Raw genomic sequence first — 21,687 nt, forward strand, 5'->3', positions numbered from 1 at the left:
AGAGCTTAACATTTAAGTAATGGCGGCAACAAGCCAAATACAGTGTGCCCGTACATTCGGAGGGCAAATATACATACTTTCAGAATATACTTAATACTAAACAATCGATAAATTAATTCGTCCCGCAACATCCCCGCCCCCGTGAAGGCCCTGCTTCACTCACATCCAGTATGGCTAGTTTAGCCACGGGACGAGTCATCAGTCGCACTCGGTTGTTGTCCGCCACGCGGATGCTGGCGCGTCGAGGCACTCCATCTGGTCCAGGGTAGAGCTCCTCCACTATGCCCTTTCGCCACTCTCTGCGTGGCACGGCCGGGTCGCATATAAACACCATATTCACGCGTCGCACAAGTGTAGGCAGGTACTCTAAGACCCACCGCTTCCAAAAACGGTCTCGTAACAGCCGCGCCATGCGCTACTGCTTCCTCGTGACGCATCTCTCGTTCGGCTGCCCGTGGATACCGGGCGTGTCAGGCAGATTGGCCACTCCTTTGAGTAGATCGTTCGGTGTTAGGGGGGCTTCTTGGTCCACAGACACCGGCAAGTGGGTAAGCGGGCGAGAATTCACAACGTTCTCGGCCTCAATCAGGAAACTCTCCAGTACGTGTTGCTTTGGTGCCACTTCCTTTACTGTGTGGCGTAGCACTCTCTTGACACACTGCACCATCCTTTCCCAGGCTCCCCCTTCAGCTGGGTTTGCTGGGCAGTTGAAGATCCATTTAATGCCTCTAGAAGATAACTCACCCTGAATCTTCTCCGGCTCGAATACATCTATTAGCCTTTTGGCTTCTCTGTTGGCCCCAACAAAGTTCTTTCCGTTGTCACTGCGCAACCTCAGTACAGGTCCGCGACGGCAAAGAAAGTTCCTGATTACGATTATACAGGAATCAGTTGACAGGTCATGTGCCAGCTCCAAATGTATGGCCCTTGTCGTCAGACACGTAAACAAGGCGACCCATCTCTTTTCCTTTCGACGTCCGATCGTCACAAGGAGTGGTCCAAAATAGTCCAGACCCGTAAACTTAAATGGCCATCCATTGGCCTCCAGTCTGTCCTCTGGCAAAGGACCCATTATAGGTGGCGCTGGCTGCGCTCTATGTAGTTTGCACACACTACATCCAGATATTACTGTACGCAACAGTCGACGCAGCTTTGTTATCCAAAATCTGGTCCTGATGTCACCTATCGTTGCATCCACGTTTTGATGCTTCATTTTCACATGGTAGTGATACACAATCAGTTCCGTCAGTGTGTGCCGGTGTGACAATATTATTGGCCTTCTCGCACTATGCGGTATACAGAGGGCGGCATCGATCCTGCCATACGCACGCAAGACTCCATTGTCATCCAAGTATGGCGCCAGCCCTCTTATGTCGCTTCGATGACCGACTGATTCTTCATTGTATGAGGCTCGAACCTCGTCAGGGAACGCTTCGCATTGCGCTCGCCGTATCAGTAAGTTCTCAGCGTTCTCACACTCCGTCGCGGTGAGGCCGAATCTCTCAAGCTCAGTCCTCTGTCCACGGCTCCAGCGCGTAAACCTTAAAACCCAAGCCGTCGTCCTCACCAGCCGACTGTAGCTAGAGAATCTCTGAAATGAAATGAAAAAGCTATTTGCTGCAACTAAGGCAAATTCACTCGGCATCTCTTCTTCATCTTCGTAGGATGAGTGTTCCGTGCCCGGTTCGGACTGCGGCCAGCTGCTTTCTGGCTGCCGCAAAAATGTTGGCCCGTCTAACCATCGTGACCGTTGGCTGAGGTCTACGTGGCAATGCGGCCTCGTTGCGTCGTCTGCTGCATTTTCAGCAGTAGGTACCCATCTCCATTGGGAAACCTTTGTTGACTCCAAAATTTCTCCCACTCGATTTCCGACGAACTGCTTATATCGACGGTGGGTGCTGCCTATCCAACGCAGCACAGTTTTGGAGTCAGTCCATAGTATAGCGTCGCTGATCGCTATACTGTGCTCCTTTTTGACAGTATCCATCAGCCTCGTTCCTAACACGGCTGCTTGCAATTCCAGTCGTGGAATTGACATCGTCTTCATTGGGGCACACTTCGTCCTGGCACATACGAAGCATACTCGCACGTCGTTGTTGTCGTAGGTGACCCTCAAGTAAGTCACGGCTGCGAATGCTGACTGGCTAGCATCGACAAAAACGTGCAGCTGTATTGCCCGCACAGGTGTTGGGCCGAAGTAATGGCGCGAGCTCCGAAATCCTTCCACGTTGTTCATATCCTGAAACCATTTGCTAAAGGCCCGGGCGATCTCATCTGGTAATGGTTCATCCCATTGCACATTTCGTCGCCAAATCTCACGCATTAGTAACTTTCCAGTTATCATGAGGCAGCTAAGAAATCCCAGAGGATCGAATGTTGACATGATCAAGCTCAAGAATTCCCTCTTCGTAGGAATTCGCTCCAAATTTAGCACACATCGGCGTACTTTGTGGTACTTCATGTTGAATTTGAAATCGTCCGTGGCTGGTTGCCAACACATGCCTAGAATCTTTTCTTCAGCTTCGCCCCATCCGATGCTCCTCGCAGTCCCATGTTGGCCCAGCGCGTCAGCTACAGTTGGCGAGCTGGAAGTAAACTGGCACAATTCGAATCCAGCATTTGCATGTATTTCTCTTATTCTTGTCGATATGGTGATGGCTTCGCCTTCACTATCAAAACTATCCACATAGTCGTCCACATAGTGGAATTCAAGAATAGCTTTAACCGCGCGAGGGTCTGAATCCTGAAACTGCAGGGCATTCAAGGTCTTCACATAGTGTGCGGCGCTTGGCGAACATGCTGCTCCAAACGTCATTACCCTCATCTCATAAACATCAGGCTCCCGGCGATCATCGCCGTTTCGCCACAGGAATCGCTGGGCGCATCTGTCCTGCGGTCGAATCAACACTTGATGGAACATCTCTCGGATGTCTCCACAAACGCCAACGGCACCTTCCCGAAAATGGAAGAGAACAGCCGGCAGCGACTTATAGTGCTGCGGCCCCTTGGATAATGCCGAATTCAATGAAATATCACCAACCTTTGCTGCCGCGTCGAATCAGTCTTATCTTACCGGGCTTATTTGGATTTTCAACTCCAAAGTGCGGAAGATACCAAAGTTTGTCGCTGTTGGCTAAAGCGACCTCATGCTGCTTCAATCGTCGAGCATATCCTTTGTGAACATAATCGTCCATAATTTTCATATAGGCTTGTTTAAACTGATCGTTACGCTTCATCTTTCTCTCAATGTTGACCAATCTTTTTGGTGGCGTAAGCTTCACCCCGAAGTTTTCGATATCAAAATAGTCGTTTACCATCTTTTGGATTGCATCCTCCTGCGACACTGCTAGGAGGCATGACTTTGATGACGTTGCCGTCGGTTGATCTCTTGCCGGCCCAAAAACCACCCATCCAAGTTCGGTGGCTGCGGCATATGGTCCCTGTGGTGCAAACCTTTTTGTTTGCATAGGCAGTCCAAGATGCGCATGATCAAGTCCAATCAGAAGTTTTGGTATCGCCCCGCGATACGGTTTCATTGGAAGACGTGCACCGTTGCCCCACATTTGGACGTCACGTTGATGCAGGCTTTGCATTGGTAAGCTGAGGTTGGACACGGCGTACACATTTCCATGCTTACCACTGTGGTCGGCTCTCTGGTTGCTCTTCCACCAAACCACTGTATATTTAGTTGCCTGCGTTCCCCTTTGATATCTAGATCGCGCAGTAGTTCGTCGTCGATCATCGTTACAGACGAGCCCTCGTCGAGGAGCGCGTAAGTATCGATCCGCTTATTGGCCCCGTGCAATGTCACTGGCAATATGCGGAATAGTAGGCGTTCTCCATCCGAATCGACACAACTTAAGTTCCTTTGTTGCGTCGATTGAGGATCCGCTGGCTGCGGTGCCCTTGTGTGAGGATCCGCTGGCTGCGGCATCCGTCCAGTATTCATCACTCTATCACCTGCTGGTTGCGGTGCATTGTGACTCATAGCATCATGATAATGTAAGAGTCGATGATGTCTCTTCCGGCATCCATTAACTTGGCATTCGTTGGCCCTATTGCAGACTCTTGCCATGTGGCCAACTCGTAAACACGAAAAACAAAGCCGGTGCCTTTTTACGACTGTCCACCTCTTTAGCGGAGAGGCTAAGTTAAACTCGTTGCAGTCCCTGACTGCGTGTTGTCCATTACAGATTGGACACTGTTTGGTGCGACCTCGGTGACGCCCTTCATTATTCTGGTCAATGCTGGCATGCAGCACTCTACGTCTTTGCTCCTTACTATCGACGTCCACAATCGTACATACCACATTGGCGTAGTCCGTTAACCACGCGCTAAAATGTACGACCGTCGGGAAAGGCCTAATCGTAGCTGCATGTCTGGCCCAATCCACCCTCTTGCTTGGTGGTAATTTAGCGACCAAATCCTCCATCAGTGTAGGATTCGCTAAATGCTGTTCCCCGTTAGCCGATTGTAGAAAGGCGGCAAGGTTACTTACGCGTGTGGCATATGGCACGATTTTAGCTATGCTGTGCTCCTGAATTGGCTGCACCTCTCGAATACTAATTAGCTGGCTGCGTATTAGCTGTTCTGGGCGGCCGTATCTAAAACGTAATTGTTCAATTACGTTGTTCACATTCCTGGGATGTATGTGCAACGACTTCACAGTGTCACGTGCTTCGCCTTTGAGTGCCTTCAACAATCGCTGGTTATTCTCCAGATTTGTACAGTTGTACGCCAAAGTTGTTTCCGTAAACGCGCAGAAGAATATAGGCCAATCCTCAGGTTGACCTCCAAACTCGGGTAGATCTGGTAATTTGCGTGGCAGGCATACATCGTTCCTGGGAGTCGTCCATGCGAAGTTCCCAGTTGCCTGCGTTGGCTCCAAAATTATCGTTTGTTGGTTCTCCTGTGCCGGAGTGTAGCTGAGCGTTGGCTGTGCAATGCCTGCAAAGCAATATGGCGTCGAGCGGCTTGACGTTGTAGAGCAGTTATCCATAACTGTAGCCCGTTCTACCGTTTGCAACTGTGTTCCCAAATTTCCACTCAATGACGTAGGCAGTGCCTCACTCAAAGATGGCGATCTGCTCAAAATGGTAGTTCCACTCAAACTTACTTTTGAATTTGGGACTACACTCATAGTTGCAGTTTCACTCAAACTTCCACTCGACGATGGCTCTCCGCTCTCCGCTCCGATCAAAGATGGCGGCAGGTTAGCTGTACCACTCATGCCAGCACTACTCAACTTAACGGGATCAGTAACTGTACTCACATGTGCTTGACCAGTTTTTGACCTCTGCAACTCGTGCTCTAGCACAGCGACTCTCTTTATCAAATCCATGACTTGCGTACTTGAGAGTTGCGTGCTTGGGCTTGGCGCTCCTGTCAATGTGCTGGCTCGTGCACTCACTCCCGCGGCCACAGTGCCGGCAGGTTGTACACTTGTGCCCGCATCCACGGTGCTGGGGCTTTGTGTTGCGCTAACAGCGGGAACTTGCATTTGTGATACAGTGCTCACCATTCTACTTGTCCGCTTTGTCTGCGTCCCACTCGCCGTGGTAGCTATCTCCTGGCCATCGTTTAAGCGTGGGCTTTTCCTAGGTGACCGTTGTGTCATCCTACTCAGCTCGGAGATGGTTTCTGCTATATTTTACGCTGGCTGCGTACTAATGGTGACTCTATAACTGGGTGGAGGCCCTGCCTGTGCTGTGTCTATGTACACACACTGTAACACCAATGTTACACCACGTCTTGTCTTCAGCGCAAGTCGCCCTTGCAGTTTCTTACAATAAGAACTGCGAATAAAAGATCATGTCGCGTGCCAAATGAAGGTGGAGTTGCAATTTGAACACTGCAAGTTTACTCCTGGCCCCCGGCCATGTTACTCCGATGTTACTAGAGACAGCGTAATGCAAAACGTGCTAGTGCAAGTGTTTTATTCTAAACGGATTACAAAGGTTAGAACTTAGATATATATTCCCTCGGAATCTTACCGCAGTCTTTCCTCCTACGGCCTTCGAACTCACGACAATAATGAGCTTAACATTTAAGTAATGGCGGCAACAAGCCAAATACAGTGTGCCCATACATTCGGAGGGCAAATATACATACTTTCAGAATATACTTAATACTAAACAATCGATAAATTAATTCGTCCCGCAACATGCATAATTAAACTACTAAATGCCGAGTTTGGTCAGGATATCTTGATAAGCAAATATGTTTTTTCATTCAACAGATTTATTTTCGACCGTCAGTTCCTCTGGTAGCTATTACAAATAGTGGACCGATCTTAATAAGATTTTGTATTAACATGTATAAGGAGTATTGTTAATCTAATAAATCAGGTGTATGGTTAAGATATCATGAAAAACAATCAAATATAACATACAACAATTTAACTTTCCACCGATCGATCCTATGGAAGCTTTATGATATAGTGTTCCGATCTAAATAGGATTTTACATTAATATGAAGTGAATAATTAAACTAATAAATGCCGAGTTTGGTCAAGATATCTTGGTAAACAAAAATGTTTTATACAAAAACTTAATTTCGAGCGATCGACTATGGTCAAGAAATCGTGAAAAACATTTCAATTTTCCATACAACCATTTAACTTTCGACAGATCAATCGTATGGATGCTTTATGATATAGTGCTCCGATCTTAATAGGATCTTAAATTTTAATGAAGAGCATAATTAAACTACTAAATACCGGGTTTGGTCAGATATCTTGATAAACAAAAATGTTGTTTTATTAATCGATCGTTTCTATGGCATCTTAATGATATAGAAGACCGATGTTAATAGGATTTTGTATTTATATGAGGAGCTTAGTAAAACTAATAAATGACGAGTATGATCAAGATATCGTGAAAAACAATCAAATATAACATACAACAATTTAACTTTCGACCGATCGATCCTATGAAAGCTTTATGTTATAAAGATTAATTGGATTTTATTTAGATATGAAGTGCAAAATTAAACTACTAAATGCCGATTTTGGTCAAGATATCTTGATAAGCAAATATGTTTTTTCATTCAACAGATTTATTTTCGAACGTCAGTTCCTCTGGTAGCTATTACAAATAGTGGACCGATCTTAATAAGATTTTGTATTAACATGTATAAGGAGTATAGTTAATCTAATAAATCAGGTGTATGGTTAAGATATCATGAAAAACAATCAAATATAACATACAACAATTTAACTTTCCACCGATCGATCCCATGGAAGCTTTATGATATAGTGTTCCGATCTAAATAGGATTTTACATATATTTGAAGTGAATAATTAAACTAATAAATGCCGAGTTTGGTCAAGATATCTTGGTAAACAAAAATGTTTTATACAACAACTTAATTTCGAGCGATCGTTCTTATGGCAGCTATTTCAAATAGTGGTCCGATGTAATAGTCTTTTGTAAATATATGAAGAACATAGTTAAACTAAAAATTGACGACTATGGTCAAGATATCGTGAAAAACAATCAAATATAACATACAACAATTTAACTTTCGACCGATCGATCCTATGGAAGCTTTATGTTATAAAGCTAAATTGGATTTTATATAAATATGAAGTGCATAATTAAACTACTAAATGCCGAGTTAGGTGAAGATATTTATATAAACAAATATATTTTTTTATTCAACAGATTAATTTTCGACCGTCAGTTCCTCTGGTAGCTATTTCAAATAGTGGTGCGGTCTTAATAGGATTTTGTATATATGGATAATAGGATTTTATATATATATGAGGAGCATAGTAAAATTAATAAAAGCCGAGTTTGGTCAAGATATCTTGATAAACAAAAATTTTTTTACAACAACTTAATTTAGAACGATCGTTCTTATGGCAGCTATTTTAAATAGTGGTCCGATCTTAATAGTATTTTGTATATATATGAAGAACATAGTAAAACTAAAAATTGACGACTATGGTCAAGATATCGTAAAAAACATTTCAATTTTCCATACAACCATTTAACTTTCGACAGATCAATCCTATGGATGCTTTATGACATAGTGCTCCGATCTTAACAGGGTCTTAAATTTATATGAAGAGCATAATTAAACTACTAAACGCCGGGTTTGGTCAAGATATCTTGTTAAACAAAAATGTTGTTTTATTAATCGATCGTTTCTATGGCATCTTAAAGATATAGAAGACCGATGTTAATAGGATTTTGTATTTATATGAGGAGCTTAGTAAAACAAATAAATGACGAGTATGATCGTGAAAAACAGTCAAATATAACATACAACAATTTAACTTTCGAACGATCGATCCTATGGAAGCTTTATGTTATAAAGCTAAATTGGATTTTATATAAATATGGTGCATAATTAAACTACTAAATGCCGAGTTTGGTCAAGATATCTTGATAAGCAAATATGTTTTTTCATTCAACAGATTAATTTTCGACCGTCAGTTCCTCTGGTAGCTATTACAAATAGTGGACCGATCTTAATAAGATTATGTATTAACATGTATAAGGAGTATAGTTAAACTAATAAATGAGGTGTATGGTTAAGATATCATGAAAAACAATCAAATATAACATACAACAATTTAACTTTCCACCGATCGATCCTATGGAAGCTTTATGATATAGTGTTCCGATCTAAATAGGATTTTACATAAATATGAAGTGAATAATTAAACTAATAAATGCCGAGTTTGGTCAAGATATCTTGGTAAACAAAAATGTTTTATACAACAACTTAATTTCGAGCGATCGTTCTTATGGCAGCTATTTAAAATAGTGGTCCGATGTAATAGTCTTTTGTAAATATATGAAGAACATAGTTAAACTAAAAATTGACGACTATGGTCAAGATATCGTGAAAAACATTTCAATTTTCCATACAACCATTTAACTTTCGACAGATCAATCCTATGGATGCTTTATGACATAGTGCTCCGATCTTAACAGGGTCTTAAATTTATATGAAGAGCATAACTAAACTACTAAACGCCGGGTTTGGTCAAGATATCTTGTTAAACAAAAATGTTGTTTTATTAATCGATCGTTTCTATGGCATCTTAAAGATATAGAAGACCGATGTTAATAGGATTTTGTATTTATATGAGGAGCTTAGTAAAACTAATAAATGACGAGTATGATCGTGAAAAACAGTCAAATATAACATACAACAATTTAACTTTCGAACGATCGATCCTATGGAAGCTTTATGTTATAAAGCTAAATTGGATTTTATATAAATATGGTGCATAATTAAACTACTAAATGCCGAGTTTGGTCAAGATATCTTGATAAGCAAATATGTTTTTTCATTCAACAGATTAATTTTCGACCGTCAGTTCCTCTGGTAGCTATTACAAATAGTGGACCGATCTTAATAAGATTATGTATTAACATGTATAAGGAGTATAGTTAAACTAATAAATGAGGTGTATGGTTAAGATATCATGAAAAACAATCAAATATAACATACAACAATTTAACTTTCCACCGATCGATCCTATGGAAGCTTTATGATATAGTGTTCCGATCTAAATAGGATTTTACATAAATATGAAGTGAATAATTAAACTAATAAATGCCGAGTTTGGTCAAGATATCTTGGTAAACAAAAATGTTTTATACAACAACTTAATTTCGAGCGATCGTTCTTATGGCAGCTATTTCAAATAGTGGTCCGATGTAATAGTCTTTTGTAAATATATGAAGAACATAGTTAAACTAAAAATTGACGACTATGGTCAAGATATCGTGAAAAACATTTCAATTTTCCATACAACCATTTAACTTTCGACAGATCAGTCGTATGGATGCTTTATGATATAGTGCTCCGATCTTAATAGGATCTTAAATTTATATGAAGAGCATAATTAAACTACTAAATGCCGGGTTTGGTCAAGATATCTTGATAAACAAAAATGTTGTTTTATTAATCGATCGTTTCTATGGCATCTTAATGATATAGAAGACCGATGTTAATAGGATTTTGTATTTATATGAGGAGCTTAGTAAAACTAATAAATGACGAGTATGATCGTGAAAAACAATCAAATATAACATACAACAATTTAACTTTCGACCGATCGATCCTATGGAAGCTTTATGTTATAAAGCTAAATTGGATTTTATATAGATATGAAGTGCATAATTAAACTACTAAATGCCGATTTTGGTCAAGATATCTTGATAAGCAAATATGTTTTTTCATTCAACAGATTTATTTTCGACCGTCAGTTCCTCTGGTAGCTATTACAAATAGTGGACCGATCTTAATAAGATTTTGTATTAACATGTATAAGGAGTATAGTTAATCTAATAAATCAGGTGTATGGTTAAGATATCATGAAAAACAATCAAATATAATATACAACAATTTAACTTTCCACCGATCGATCCTATGGAAGCTTTATGATATAGTGTTCCGATCTAAATAGGATTTTACATAAATATGAAGTGAATAATTAAACTAATAAATGCCGAGTTTGGTCAACATATCTTGGTAAACAAACATGTTTTATACAACAACTTAATTTCGAGCGATAATTCTTATGGCAGCTATTTCAAATAGTGGTCCGATGTAATAGTCTTTTGTAAATATATGAAGAACATAGTTAAACTAAAAATTGACGAATATGGTCAAGATATCGTGAAAAACAATTCAATTTTCCATACAACCATTTAACTTTCGACAGATCAATCCTATGGATGCTTTATGATATAGTGCTCCAATCTATATAGGATTTTACATTTTACATCCTATGGAAGCTTTATGATATAGTGTTCCGATCTAAATAGTATTTTACATAAACATGAAGTGAATAATTAATCTAATAAATGCCGAGTTTGGTCAAGATATCTTGGTAAACAAAAATATTTTATACAACAACTTAATTTCGAGCGATCGTTCTTATGGCAGCTATTTCAAATAGTGGTCCGATGTAATAGTCTTTTGTAAATATATGAAGAACATAGTTAAACTAAAAATTGACGAATATGGTCAAGATATCGTGAAAAACAATTCAATTTTCCATACAACCATTTAACTTTCGACAGATCAATCCTGTGGATGCTTTATGATATAGTGCTCCAATCTATATAGGATTTTACATTTATATGAAGAGCATAAATAAACTACTAAATGCCGAGATAGGATAAGATATCTTGATAAACAAGAATGTTTTTCTTATTGTTCGACCGTTTCTATTATATAGGAGTCCAATATTAATAGCATTTTACTTTTATATGTAGAGCATAATTAAAGTACTAAGTGCCGGGCTTTGTCAAAATATCTTGATAAACAAAAACGTTTTTTTATTTATCGATCGTACCTATGACATCTTAATGATATAGAAGTCCGATGATAATAGGAGGAGCTTAAGATCTTAATATAAACAAATATGTTTTTTTATTCAAAAGATTAATTTTCGACCGTCAGTTCCTCTGGTAGCTATTTCAAATAGTGGTCCGATCTTAATAGGATTTTCTATATATAAGAGGAGCATAGTAAACTTGATAAACTCCGCATTTGGTCAAGAAATCTTGATAAACAAATATGGTTTTTTATTCAACAGATTAACTTTCGACCATCAGTTTCTCATGTATGAGGAGTATACTTAAACTGATAAATGAGGTGTATGGTTAAGATATCATGAAAAACAATCAAATATACAACATTTTAAATTTCGACCGATCGATCCTATGGAAGCTTTATGATATAGTGTTCCGATCTAAATAGGATTTTACAAAAATATGAAATGCATAATTAAACTACTAAATGCCGAGTTTGGTCAAAATATCTTGGTAAAATAAATGTTTTATACAACAACTTAATTTCGAACGATCGTTCTTATGGCAGCTATTTCAAATGGTCGTCAGAGGTAATAGTCTTTTGTAAATATATGAAGAACATAGTAAAACTAAAAATTGACGACTATGGTTAAGATATCTTGAAAAACAAAAAATTCCCTTACAACAATATAACTTTCGACCGATCGTTCCTGTGGAAGCGTTATGATATAGTGCACAGATCTAAATAGGATTTTACATTTATATGAAGACTTAATGCCGAGATTGGATAAGATATCTCGACAAACAAGAATGTTTTTCTTATTGTTCAACCGCTTCTATTATATAGAAGTCCAATATTAATAGGATTTTACATATATATGAAGAGCATAATTAAACTACTAAATGCCGGGTTTGGTCAAAAAATCTTGACAAACAAAAATGTTTTTTTATTAATCGATCGTTCCTATGGCAGCTATTTCAATAGTCTAATAGCCTTTTGTAAATATATGAAGAACATAGTTAAACTAAAAATTGACGACTATGGTCAAGATATTGTGAAAAACATTTAAATTTTCCATACAACCATTTAACTTTCGACAGATCAATCCTATGGATGCTTTATGATATAGTGCTCCGATCTTAATATGATCTTAAATTGATATGAAGAGCATAATTAAACTACTAAATGCCGGGTTTGGTCAAGATATCGTGATAAACAAAAATGTTGTTTTATTAATCGATCGTTTCTATGGCATCTTAATGATATAGAAGACCGATGTTAATAGGATTTTTTATTTATATGAGGAGCTTAGTAAAACTAATAAATGACGGGTATGATCGTGAAAAACAATCAAATATAACATACAACAATTTAACTTTCGACCGATCGATCCTATGGAAGCTTTATGTTATAAAGCTAAATTGGATTTTATATAGATATGAAGTGCATAATTAAACTACTAAATGCCGATTTTGGTCAAGATATCTTGATAAGCAAATATGTTTTTTCATTCAACAGATTTATTTTCGACCGTCAGTTCCTCTGGTAGCTATTACAATTAGTGGACCGATCTTAATAAGATTTCGTATTAACATGTATAAGGAGTATTGTTAATCTAATAAATCAGGTGTATGGTTAAGATATCATGAAAAACAATCAAATATAACATACAACAATTTAACTTTCCACCGATCGATCCTATGGAAGCTTTATGATATAGTGTTCCGATCTAAATAGGATTTTACATAAATATGAAGTGAATAATTAAACTAATAAATGCCGAGTTTGGTCAAGATATCTTGGTAAACAAAAATGTTTTATACAACAACTTAATTTCGAGCGATCGTTCTTATGGCAGCTATTTCAAATAGTGGTCCGATGTAATAGTCTTTTGTAAATATATGAAGAACATAGTTAAACTAAAAATTGACGACTATGGTCAAGATATCGTGAAAAACATTTCCTATGGAAGCTTTATGCTATAAAGCTAAATTGGATTTTATATAAATATGAAGTGCATAATTAAACTACTAAATGCCGACTTTGGTCAAGATATCTTGATAAACAAATATGTTTTTTTATTCAACATATTAATTTTCGACCGTCAGTTCAAGTGGTAGCTAAAATTAATAAAAGCCGAGTTTGGTCAAGATATCTTGATAAACAAACATTTTTTTTCAATAACTTAATTTTGAAAGATCGTTCTTATGGCAGCTATTTCAAATAGTGGTCCGATCTTAATAGTATTTTGTATATATATGAAGAACATAATAAAACTAAAAATTGACGACTATGGTCAAGATATCATGAAAAACAATCAAATTTACCAAAAAACAATTTAACTTTCGACAGATCAATCCTATGGAAGCTTTATGATATAGTGCTCCGATCTAAATAGGATTTTACATTTATATGAAGAGCGTAAATAAAATCTTGAATGCCGAGATTGGATAAGATATCTTGATAAACAAGAATGTTTTTCTTATTGTTCGACCGTTTCTATTATATAGAAGTCCAATCATAATAGGATTTTATATTTATATGAAGAGCATAATTAAACTACTAAATGCCGGGCTTGTTCAAGATATCTTGATAAACAAAAATGTTTGTTTATTAATCAATCGTTCCTATGGCATCTTAATGATATAGAATTCCGATGTTAATAGGATATTGTCTATATAAGAGGAGCATAGTAAAATTAATAGATTCCGCATTTGGTCAAGATATCTTGATAAGCAAATATGTTTTTTCATTCAACAGATTAATTTTCGACCTTCAGTTCCTCTGGTAGCTATTACAAATAGTGGACCGATCTTAATAAGATTTTGTATTAACATGTATAAGGAGTATAGTTAAACTAATAAATGAGGTGTATGCTTAAGATATCATGAAAAACAATCAAATATAACATACAACAATTTAACTTTCCACCGATCGATCCTATGGAAGCTTTATGATATAGTGTTCCGATCTAAATAGGATTTTACATAAATATGAAGTGAATAATTAAACTAATAAATGCCGAGTTTGGTCAAGATATTTTGGTAAACAAAAATGTTTTATACAACAACTTAATTTCGAGCGATCGTTCTTATGGCAGCTATTTCAAATAGTGGTCCGATGTAATAGTCTTTTGTAAATATATGAAGAACATAGTTAAACTAAAAATTGACGACTATGGTCAAGATATCGTGGAAAACATTTCCTATGGAAGCTTTATGTTATAAAGCTAAATTGGATTTTATATAAATATGGTGCATAATTAAACTACTAAATGCCGAGTTTGGTCAAGATATCTTGATAAGCAAATATGTTTTTTCATTCAACAGATTAATTTTCGACCGTCAGTTCCTCTGGTAGCTATTACAAATAGTGGACCGATCTTAATAAGATTATGTATTAACATGTATAAGGAGTATAGTTAAACTAATAAATGAGGTGTATGGTTAAGATATCATGAAAAACAATCAAATATAACATACAACAATTTAACTTTCCACCGATCGATCCTATGGAAGCTTTATGATATAGTGTTCCGATCTAAATAGGATTTTACATAAATATGAAGTGAATAATTAAACTAATAAATGCCGAGTTTGGTCAAGATATCTTGGTAAACAAAAATGTTTTATACAACAACTTAATTTCGAGCGATCGTTCTTATGGCAGCTATTTCAAATAGTGGTCCGATGTAATAGTCTTTTGTAAATATATGAAGAACATAGTTAAACTAAAAATTGACGACTATGATCAAGATATCGTGAAAAACATTTCAATTTTCCATACAACCATTTAACTTTCGACAGATCAGTCGTATGGATGCTTTATGATATAGTGCTCCGATCTTAATAGGATCTTATATTTATATGAAGAGCATAATTAAACTACTAAATGCCGGGTTTGGTCAAGATATCTTGATAAACAAAAATGTTGTTTTATTAATCGATCGTTTCTATGGCATCTTAATGATATAGAAGACCGATGTTAATAGGATTTTGTATTTATATGAGGAGCTTAGTAAAACTAATAAATGACGAGTATGATCGTGAAAAACAATCAAATATAACATACAACAATTTAACTTTCGACCGATCGATCCTATGGAAGCTTTATGTTATAAAGCTAAATTGGATTTTATATAGATATGAAGTGCATAATTAAACTACTAAATGCCGATTTTGGTCAAGATATCTTGATAAGCAAATATGTTTTTTCATTCAACAGATTTATTTTCGACCGTCAGTTCCTCTGGTAGCTATTACAAATAGTGGACCGATCTTAATAAGATTTTGTATTAACATGTATAAGGAGTATAGTTAATCTAATAAATCAGGTGTATGGTTAAGATATCATGAAAAACAATCAAATATAATATACAACAATTTAACTTTCCACCGATCGATCCTATGGAAGCTTTATGATATAGTGTTCCGATCTAAATAGGATTTTACATAAATATGAAGTGAATAATTAAACTAATAAATGCCGAGTTTGGTCAACATATCTTGGTAAACAAACATGTTTTATACAACAACTTAATTTCGAGCGATAATTCTTATGGCAGCTATTTCAAATAGTGGTCCGATGTAATAGTCTTTTGTAAATATATGAAGAACATAGTTAAACTAAAAATTGACGAATATGGTCAAGATATCGTGAAAAACAATTCAATTTTCCATACAACCATTTAACTTTCGACAGATCAATCCTATGGATGCTTTATGATATAGTGCTCCAATCTATAGGATTTTACATTTTACATCCTATGGAAGCTTTATGATATAGTGTTCCGATCTAAATAGTATTTTACATAAACATGAAGTGAATAATTAATCTAATAAATGCCGAGTTTGGTCAAGATATCTTGGTAAACAAAAATATTTTATACAACAACTTAATTTCGAGCGATCGTTCTTATGGCAGCTATTTCAAATAGTGGTCCGATGTAATAGTCTTTTGTAAATATATGAAGAACATAGTTAAACTAAAAATTGACGAATATGGTCAAGATATCGTGAAAAACAATTCAATTTTCCATACAACCATTTAACTTTCGACAGATCAATCCTGTGGATGCTTTATGATATAGTGCTCCAATCTATATAGGATTTTACATTTATATGAAGAGCATAAATAAACTACTAAATGCCGAGATAGGATAAGATATCTTGATAAACAAGAATGTTTTTCTTATTGTTCGACCGTTTCTATTATATAGGAGTCCAATATTAATAGCATTTTACTTTTATATGTAGAGCATAATTAAAGTACTAAGTGCCGGGCTTTGTCAAAATATCTTGATAAACAAAAACGTTTTTTTATTTATCGATCGTACCTATGACATCTTAATGATATAGAAGTCCGATGATAATAGGAGGAGCTTAAGATCTTAATATAAACAAATATGTTTTTTTATTCAAAAGATTAATTTTCGACCGTCAGTTCCTCTGGTAGCTATTTCAAATAGTGGTCCGATCTTAATAGGATTTTCTATATATAAGAGGAGCATAGTAAACTTGATAAACTCCGCATTTGGTCAAGAAATCTTGATAAACAAATATGGTTTTTTATTCAACAGATTAACTTTCGACCATCAGTTTCTCATGTATGAGGAGTATACTTAAACTGATAAATGAGGTGTATGGTTAAGATATCATGAAAAACAATCAAATATACAACATTTTAAATTTCGACCGATCGATCCTATGGAAGCTTTATGATATAGTGTTCCGATCTAAATAGGATTTTACAAAAATATGAAATGCATAATTAAACTACTAAATGCCGAGTTTGGTCAAAATATCTTGGTAAAATAAATGTTTTATACAACAACTTAATTTCGAACGATCGTTCTTATGGCAGCTATTTCAAATGGTCGTCAGAGGTAATAGTCTTTTGTAAATATATGAAGAACATAGTAAAACTAAAAATTGACGACTATGGTTAAGATATCTTGAAAAACAAAAAATTCCCTTACAACAATATAACTTTCGACCGATCGTTCCTGTGGAAGCGTTATGATATAGTGCACAGATCTAAATAGGATTTTACATTTATATGAAGACTTAATGCCGAGATTGGATAAGATATCTCGACAAACAAGAATGTTTTTCTTATTGTTCAACCGCTTCTATTATATAGAAGTCCAATATTAATAGGATTTTACATATATATGAAGAGCATAATTAAACTACTAAATGCCGGGTTTGGTCAAAAAATCTTGACAAACAAAAATGTTTTTTTATTCATCGATCGTTCCTATGGCAGCTATTTCAATAGTCTAATAGCCTTTTGTAAATATATGAAGAACATAGTTAAACTAAAAATTGACGACTATGGTCAAGATATTGTGAAAAACATTTAAATTTTCCATACAACCATTTAACTTTCGACAGATCAATCCTATGGATGCTTTATGATATAGTGCTCCGATCTTAATATGATCTTAAATTGATATGAAGAGCATAATTAAACTACTAAATGCCGGGTTTGGTCAAGATATCGTGATAAACAAAAATGTTGTTTTATTAATCGATCGTTTCTATGGCATCTTAATGATATAGAAGACCGATGTTAATAGGATTTTTTATTTATATGAGGAGCTTAGTAAAACTAATAAATGACGGGTATGATCGTGAAAAACAATCAAATATAACATACAACAATTTAACTTTCGACCGATCGATCCTATGGAAGCTTTATGTTATAAAGCTAAATTGGATTTTATATAGATATGAAGTGCATAATTAAACTACTAAATGCCGATTTTGGTCAAGATATCTTGATAAGCAAATATGTTTTTTCATTCAACAGATTTATTTTCGACCGTCAGTTCCTCTGGTAGCTATTACAAATAGTGGACCGATCTTAATAAGATTTCGTATTAACATGTATAAGGAGTATTGTTAATCTAATAAATCAGGTGTATGGTTAAGATATCATGAAAAACAATCAAATATAACATACAACAATTTAACTTTCCACCGATCGATCCTATGGAAGCTTTATGATATAGTGTTCCGATCTAAATAGGATTTTACATAAATATGAAGTGAATAATTAAACTAATAAATGCCGAGTTTGGTCAAGATATCTTGGTAAACAAAAATGTTTTATACAACAACTTAATTTCGAGCGATCGTTCTTATGGCAGCTATTTCAAATAGTGGTCCGATGTAATAGTCTTTTGTAAATATATGAAGAACATAGTTAAACTAAAAATTGACGACTATGGTCAAGATATCGTGAAAAACATTTCCTATGGAAGCTTTATGCTATAAAGCTAAATTGGATTTTATATAAATATGAAGTGCATAATTAAACTACTAAATGCCGACTTTGGTCAAGATATCTTGATAAACAAATATGTTTTTTTATTCAACATATTAATTTTCGACCGTCAGTTCAAGTGGTAGCTAAAATTAATAAAAGCCGAGTTTGGTCAAGATATCTTGATAAACAAACATTTTTTTTCAATAACTTAATTTTGAAAGATCGTTCTTATGGCAGCTATTTCAAATAGTGGTCCGATCTTAATAGTATTTTGTATATATATGAAGAACATAATAAAACTAAAAATTGACGACTATGGTCAAGATATCATGAAAAACAATCAAATTTACCAAAAAACAATTTAACTTTCGACAGATCAATCCTATGGAAGCTTTATGATATAGTGCTCCGATCTAAATAGGATTTTACATTTATATGAAGAGCGTAAATAAAATCTTGAATGCCGAGATTGGATAAGATATCTTGATAAACAAGAATGTTTTTCTTATTGTTCGACCGTTTCTATTATATAGAAGTCCAATCATAATAGGATTTTATATTTATATGAAGAGCATAATTAAACTACTAAATGCCGGGCTTGTTCAAGATATCTTGATAAACAAAAATGTTTGTTTATTAATCAATCGTTCCTATGGCATCTTAATGATATAGAATTCCGATGTTAATAGGATATTGTCTATATAAGAGGAGCATAGTAAAATTAATAGATTCCGCATTTGGTCAAGATATCTTGATAAGCAAATATGTTTTTTCATTCAACAGATTAATTTTCGACCTTCAGTTCCTCTGGTAGCTATTACAAATAGTGGACCGATCTTAATAAGATTTTGTATTAACATGTATAAGGAGTATAGTTAAACTAATAAATGAGGTGTATGCTTAAGATATCATGAAAAACAATCAAATATAACATACAACAATTTAACTTTCCACCGATCGATCCTATGGAAGCTTTATGATATAGTGTTCCGATCTAAATAGGATTTTACATAAATATGAAGTGAATAATTAAACTAATAAATGCCGAGTTTGGTCAAGATATTTTGGTAAACAAAAATGTTTTATACAACAACTTAATTTCGAGCGATCGTTCTTATGGCAGCTATTTCAAATAGTGGTCCGATGTAATAGTCTTTTGTAAATATATGAAGAACATAGTTAAACTAAAAATTGACGACTATGGTCAAGATATCGTGGAAAACATTTCCTATGGAAGCTTTATGTTATAAAGCTAAATTGGATTTTATATAAATATGAAGTGCATAATTAAACTACTAAATACCGACTTTGGTCAAGATATCTTGATAAACAAATATGTTTTTTTATTCAACATATTTATTTTCGACCGTCAGTTCAAGTGGTAGCTAAAATTAATAAAAGCCGAGTTTGGTCAAGATATCTTGATAAACAAAAATTTTTTTTCAATAACTTAATTTTGAAAGATCGTTCTTATGGCAGCTATTTCAAATAGTGGTCCGATCTTAATATATAATACATATGAAGAACATAATAAAACTAAAAATTGACGACTATGGTCAAGATATCATGAAAAACAATCAAATTTACAAAAAAACAATTTAACTTTCGACAGATCAATCCTATGGAAGCTTTATGATATAGTGTTCCGATCTAAATAGGATTTTACATAAATATGAAGTGAATAATTAAACTAATAAATGCCGAGTTTGGTCAAGATATTTTGGTAAACAAAAATGTTTTATACAACAACTTAATTTCGAGCGATCGTTCTTATGGCAGCTATTTCAAATAGTGGTCCGATGTAATAGTCTTTTGTAAATATATGAAGAACATAGTTAAACTAAAAATTGACGACTATGGTCAAGATATCGTGAAAAACATTTCCTATGGAAGCTTTATGTTATAAAGCTAAATTGGATTTTATATAAATATGAAGTGCATAATTAAACTACTAAATGCCGACTTTGGTCAAGATATCTTGATAAACAAATATGTTTTTTTATTCAACATATTAATTTTCGACCGTCAGTTCAAGTGGTAGCTAAAATTAATAAAAGCCGAGTTTGGTCAAGATATCTTGATAAACAAACATTTTTTTTTAATAACTTAATTTTGAAAGATCGTTCTTATGGCAGCTATTTCAAATAGTGGTCCGATCTTAATAGTATTTTGTATATATATGAAGAACATAATAAAACTAAAAATTGACGACTATGGTCAAGATATCATGAAAAACAATCAAATTTACAAAAAAACAATTTAACTCTCGACAGATCAACCCCATGGAAGCTTTATGATATAGTGCTCCGATCTAAATAGGATTTTACATAAATATGAAGTGAATAATTAAACTAATAAATGCCGAGTTTGGTCAAGATATCTTGGTAAACAAAAATGTTTTATACAACAACTTAATTTCGAGCGATCGTTCTTATGGCAGCTATTTCAAATAGTGGTCCGATGTAATAGTCTTTTGTAATTATATGAAGAACATAGTTAAACTAAAAATTGACGACTATGGTCAAGATATCTTGAAAAACAATTCAATTTTCCATACAACCGTTTAACTTTAAACAGATCAATCCTATGGATGCTTTATGATATAGTGCTCCAATCTATATAGGATTTTACATTTATATGAAGAGCGTAAATAAACTACTAAATGCCGAGATATGACAAGACATCTTGATAAACAAGAATGTTTTTCTTATTGTTCGACCGTTTCTATTATATAGGAGTCCAATATTAATAGCATTTTACTTTTACATGTGGAGCATAATTTAAGTACAAAGTGCCGGGCTTTGTCAAAATATCTTGATAAACAAAAACGTTTTTTTATTAATCGATCGTACCTATGGCATCTTAATGATATTGAAGTCCTATGTTAATAGGAGGAGCTTAGTAAAACTAAAAAATGCCGAGTTGGGTGAAGATCTTAATATAAACAAATATATTTTTTTATTCAAAAGATTAATTTTCGACCGTCAGTTCCTCTGGTAGCTATTTCAAATAGTGGTCCGATCCTAATAGGATTTTGTATATATAAGAGGAGCATAGTAAAACTGATAAATTCCGCATTTGGTCAAGATATCTTGATAAACAAATATGGTGTTTTATTCAACAGATTAACTT

The 21,687-nt window shown here is 34.9% G+C and overlaps 2 protein-coding genes across 2 annotated transcripts; both read right to left on the minus strand.

Moving 5' to 3' along the window:
- Nucleotides 1-415: 415 nt before the first annotated feature.
- On the minus strand, nucleotides 416-3,317 carry LOC138911557 (uncharacterized). Its single transcript, XM_070210913.1, has 2 exons — nucleotides 3,041-3,317; nucleotides 416-2,952 (listed from the first exon to the last, which is right to left on the minus strand). The coding sequence occupies exons 1-2, from the start codon at nucleotides 3,315-3,317 to the stop codon at nucleotides 416-418; spliced, it is 2,814 nt and encodes a 937-aa protein (XP_070067014.1).
- Nucleotides 3,318-3,532: 215 nt separating this feature from the next.
- LOC116649966 (uncharacterized) lies at nucleotides 3,533-6,132 on the minus strand. Its single transcript, XM_032433281.2, has 2 exons — nucleotides 5,994-6,132; nucleotides 3,533-5,940 (listed from the first exon to the last, which is right to left on the minus strand). The coding sequence occupies exon 2, from the start codon at nucleotides 5,615-5,617 to the stop codon at nucleotides 3,533-3,535; it is 2,085 nt and encodes a 694-aa protein (XP_032289172.1). The 5' UTR covers nucleotides 5,618-5,940; nucleotides 5,994-6,132.
- Between the last annotated feature and the right edge of the window lie 15,555 nt (nucleotides 6,133-21,687).

This window comes from Drosophila virilis, unplaced genomic scaffold, assembly GCF_030788295.1.
Source record: "Drosophila virilis strain 15010-1051.87 unplaced genomic scaffold, Dvir_AGI_RSII-ME tig00001568, whole genome shotgun sequence".
NCBI lineage: Eukaryota > Metazoa > Arthropoda > Insecta > Diptera > Drosophilidae > Drosophila > Drosophila virilis.